Genomic DNA, 4,820 nt, shown 5'->3' with positions numbered 1-4,820 from the left:
GTCTGAAAAGCAAGGTGTGCTGTGATTGGCCAGCTATCCAGTGCGTTATGATTGGCCGATTACCTCAAGCGTGTGACAGAAATGTTACGCCCCTACCACACTGTGATGATGCCCTGTCAGGCCAGAGCGATGATTCAAAAAGATGAAAACCGGAGGCCGGTGGGCCCCCCTGATAGATGCATGTTGATTTTATCAGACGATGCCGCGATTATAAATGAGAGTGACCCCTGGTTAACGTATTAAAAGGGATCGTGTTTAGTCACTATATAGTGTGGTCTTTTTTGACAATATTTACTCATCATGACAATAAAATAGGGCATTCTAAGTCAATATACTGCAGTATTTCCTCTCTCAATCAGTAGAAAATATGGTTAACACACGGTCATGCATGAAAAAAAAAATACAGTTATGTACCGTGAAACCGGTATAATTTTGAAAAATACCGTGATATAAATTTTTGGTCATACCACCCAGCACTACATGTACTACCTTTGTTTCATTTGGTTTTGAAAAGATCAAATGTAACCATCGAGGAAAAAGTAATAACACATTTTGCTTACACCTTGAGTGTGTGATGAAAATATTTGAAAAAATGTTAAATATTTGTAACTTAAAAAGGATGTACATAATTATATATTCATTATTAATAAAGTATGAGTGTTTTCAGGGGTCTTTGTAAAAAATTTTTATATTTTTTAAATAATGTTTATTATGATATCAGGACAGTTGTATCACGCTGACATTTTTTGTAATGCACCCCTAAAAATATAAAAATTTCATTTTAATTTAGAAATTAAAAACATACTCATCACAAAACTGCATTTAAGAGTATTTCTGGATAAATTAATAGATCCGGATCAAAAAAAAGAAAAAAGAGCATCATGTCATTGACCCACAAGCATCTAAAGTATCAGTCCAATCTATTTAGAATCTGTCGGAATATAATGAAATATGGTTGTATCAACACAGCTCAAATGGTTAGTTAGAAATACTTACCATTTTAACTTTTTCTATACATTCATCTTCTTGGAATAACTTGAAGAAATCGTACATATAGGTTTCTTTAAAGCTAGACTGGAAAAAAAAAAAAACGGAACACAGAACACGTCACAACAGAAACAAGAACAGGAATTTTAAACATATTCTGGTTTGGCTCTATATCTAGGGGGAAACTTTTCAAAAGTTGGTTCCCTCAGCACACCGTATGACTAACAGCTGACGTACCAGTTTGTTCTTGGAAAGGCTGCCCCAGCTGCCCAGAGACTGGATGGTTTTAGAGATAAGAGTAAGTGTGCGGGAAATTTCAGGGTCCTGAGAGAAAGAAAGTAGAAGTGAGCTGATTTTACCAACTCATTTTTAATTCAAAACACTTTCATTTACTGGCAATTACTTTATGCTCTTACAAATAACACATGTACTGTTGTCTGAAAGCATTCTCAGCAGAGACTAGAGTGTCTCAATGGGTCTTTCCTGGCATAAATAAATTAGTCACATGCTTAAAATAGGAAGTAAATCATGTTTGTTACGACTAGGTAGTTTGTTTTAGCTGTGGTGTGATGTGGCTGTTTTTGTTGCACTCACAGGATGATGGGATCTCAGCTGGAAGGTGTGTGGAGAGAGAACAGCCACCGCAAAGAACCTCAGAAATATGAAACTACTGACCGCTGAGTACTGCACATGAGGATCCGCTGTGGTGAGACACACACACACAGATTATTAGTCATGACTGAGTATCTGGCTCCTCCTAGTGGTGAATCAACACAGTCCTTCATGAATGCATACAGAGACGTCAGTGTGGTCACACTGAAACATTGCTGAACAAAACATTGTGCCGCCTGACCTGGAAAGTGTTTAGACGCGAGCTGTCTGAGTGACCTGAAGACATCACACATGAGGGGAGGACAACTGGAGCTGGACTGTGTTATAGACGTAAATACCTTCTGCACATAACCCTGAAGATTCTCCTAAGCACACCCAAACACATGCACATGAGATGTAGAAAGTACTTTTCTTTATGGCAGACACTTTTTTTTCATGAGAATTTATTACATCTAACCTCTAGAATTAAAGCAACATGATCTTATTTATACCTGGACATAAATTTGAACAAATGAAGAACTATATCAGATGGTACAAACAGAGGAAGTCATTTAACCCACACATTTTTCATTTCAAGGACATTTTTGTCAGGTATGTGGCATTTTTCCCAGAGTCACCCCTTAATTTTCAACTTATGCCAACTTAGGCCAAATTATGTACATAAATTCAACAAAAAAATAAACACATAATTTCACCTTGTTGACTTCCACATTATCGCCCTCTTTTAGTTTGACAGGATCGATCTCACAGGTTTTATTTGATTCAAAGATCTGTAAAAGCAGAATGAAAACAACAAACCATTTTATACTGTGTAAATATGAGTGTTAATAACTGTAGCAAATCTGAGCCACAAATTTTAATGCAGCTATAAACATGTCCAGTTATCATTAAAAGAAACAAAGAAACAAACAAAAAAAGTAATAGTAATATTGTGTGTCTCACCTCATTTAGAACAGGTTTGAGAGTGACGGTCAAGTAACTTCTGCCCACAATCTTCATCATGTCATCTATGCAGCGGGTGGCCAGAGAATTCCCTCTGAATATGGTGTTGGCCTCTCTGCACAGGGAGACAGAGGGCATTTCAGAGGACAAAGAAACAGTGCGTGTGTCTAACCTAGACAAACTCTGGGTTACAAAACAAAACAAAACAAAAAACAAAACACAAAAAACTAAACAAAATAAAACAAAACAAAAACTATGTGCATGTTAAACAAAACACACACAAAAATAACAAAACAAAAAAAAAACAAAACACAAAAAACTAAACAAAATAAAACAAAACAAAAACTATGTGCATGTTAAACAAAACACATACAAAAATAACAAAACAAAAACTATGTGCATGTTAAACAAAACACACACAAAAATAACAAAAAAACTATGTGCATGTTAAACAAAACACACACAAAAATAACAAAACAAAAAACAAAACAAATAATAACAAAACAAAAACTATGTGCATGTTAAACAAAAAACAAACAAATATTATCAAAACAAACACATATTAACAAAAAACCTATATGCATATTAACAAACAAAAAACAAACAAACATTAACAAACCAAAATCTATATGCATAATAACAAAAATAAATACAAAACAAAAATAAAAATAAAAAACAAAAAACTAAATGAATATTAACAAAACAAAAACGATATAATTGTTTGTGTGTGAATGTGATACTAAACTGTGTATTCTCCAGCTCCAGAGCAGCAACAGAGGTGAGAAAGAGCAGCAGTCTGTTGTGATGGAGCAGCAGTCTGACTACAGGAAGCAGTGCTTCATACCCCACACTCTCTCTGCAAATATCTCCCAGAACATGAGCCGCTGATGCTGAGATCGGCTAGAGACACACACAAAATTAAGAAATGAAAATAAGTTATGTTTGTTAAACAGTTTACCCCAAAATGAAAATTCTGTCATCATTTGCTCATCCTCAAGTTGTTCCAAACCTGTATGAATTTTTTTTTTTCTGCTGAACACAAAAGAAGATATTTTGAAGAATATGGGTAACCAAACAGTTTCTGGTGCCCAATGACTTCCATAGTATTGAAACAACTTGGTTTGGAACAACTTGAGGATGAGTAAAAGATGACAGAATTTTCATTTTTGGGTGAATTATGCCTTTAAGGCTTGAGTCAAAGTGCATAAGGTCTTCAAGATAAAAGGGGGCACAACTGTACCTTGACATCCGGGGATTTGAGCATTAGGTTGCGAAGGGCCGTGTAGCAGGCAGAGGGCAGGACGTTGTCCTCCGTGTATGTTACCTTCAGACGTAAAGAACCCAGATCATCTGGCTTAGACTTTGTACCGTTTCCTTTTGGCTGCAGCAAGTACCTAGGAAACACAAGGCAAAAGCAATTTCCCCTTTTTAATGAGCTATTTTACAGTGTAACACAGCTTCAACATTCAATATGCTGTATTGTTAGATTGTTAGATGACTATATATGAAATATTCACAGTATATTCACAATGATTTAACTGGCAATATAAAATGAAGCAACATTGTGAGTATTACAATGATTCTGAAGCCATTTTGATTTACTTATTACGTTTCTGTCATTCAATGTGTCATTAAACTAACGGGTGTTGAGAAAGCGACATTTTAAAAGCAAAAACATTAGATTTGATAAGTTTCCATGAATCAGTTCCAACTATTTCTATGATTTGACTGGAAACATTGCATCAGAAAATTCTGGTTAAACATTGCGTCATCACCCAGAAATGTTCACAAAATTATTTTTCATATAGTAAAATTGTTTTAGTTGTATATATGTAGGTAAATCTTGCTGTATATTACTAATGTATATATACACACACACTACTGGTCCAAATCTTTGGAATCATTAAGATTTTTTAATGTTTTTGAAAGAATTCTCTTATGCTCACCAAGGCTTTCTTTCAGGACTATTTGATGAATAGAAAGTTCAAAAGAACAGCAATTATTTGAAATAAAAATCGTTTGTAACATTTTACAATCAACTCAAATTTTATTCAGACACCTTCAACATTTCTCACATTATCACAGTTTATTCGCTATAGTTTAGAAAATGGTAATAAAATATGACAAGAACTCAGAGTTATACTGTGTCAGAACAAATCCATCTTGATAATGTCAGATAACAATTAAGCAAAACATAGTCAGGTCAAAGTGTCTGAATAATTTTTGGTCTCCTCACTTACATAAATAAAATATAGTGTCCTGCACCCACTAGTAAAAAA

The 4,820-nt window shown here is 34.5% G+C and overlaps 1 protein-coding gene across 2 annotated transcripts in view; it reads right to left on the bottom strand.

Moving 5' to 3' along the window:
* The window catches only part of LOC107710946 (ras GTPase-activating protein 2-like), a 45,150-nt gene that overhangs the window by 13,355 nt on the left and 26,975 nt on the right, over positions 1-4,820 (bottom strand). For both annotated transcript variants that reach the window (XM_016515853.1, XM_016515844.1), the window contains exons 10-17: positions 3,782-3,935; positions 3,287-3,441; positions 2,542-2,656; positions 2,295-2,369; positions 1,841-1,964; positions 1,582-1,688; positions 1,225-1,311; positions 997-1,074 (exon numbers count right to left, since the gene is read on the bottom strand). In XM_016515853.1, coding sequence (XP_016371339.1) covers positions 997-1,074; positions 1,225-1,311; positions 1,582-1,688; positions 1,841-1,964; positions 2,295-2,369; positions 2,542-2,656; positions 3,287-3,441; positions 3,782-3,935 — 895 coding nt within the window. The remainder of the gene's footprint in view (positions 1-996; positions 1,075-1,224; positions 1,312-1,581; positions 1,689-1,840; positions 1,965-2,294; positions 2,370-2,541; positions 2,657-3,286; positions 3,442-3,781; positions 3,936-4,820) is intronic.

Source organism: Sinocyclocheilus rhinocerous, unplaced genomic scaffold (assembly GCF_001515625.1).
Source record: "Sinocyclocheilus rhinocerous isolate Xijiao unplaced genomic scaffold, SAMN03320098_v1.1 scaffold943, whole genome shotgun sequence".
In the NCBI taxonomy this organism is placed as follows: Eukaryota; Metazoa; Chordata; class Actinopteri; order Cypriniformes; family Cyprinidae; genus Sinocyclocheilus; species Sinocyclocheilus rhinocerous.
The sequence above is the reverse complement of the archived record's forward strand: the minus strand, read 5'-3'. Positions and strand labels throughout refer to the sequence as shown.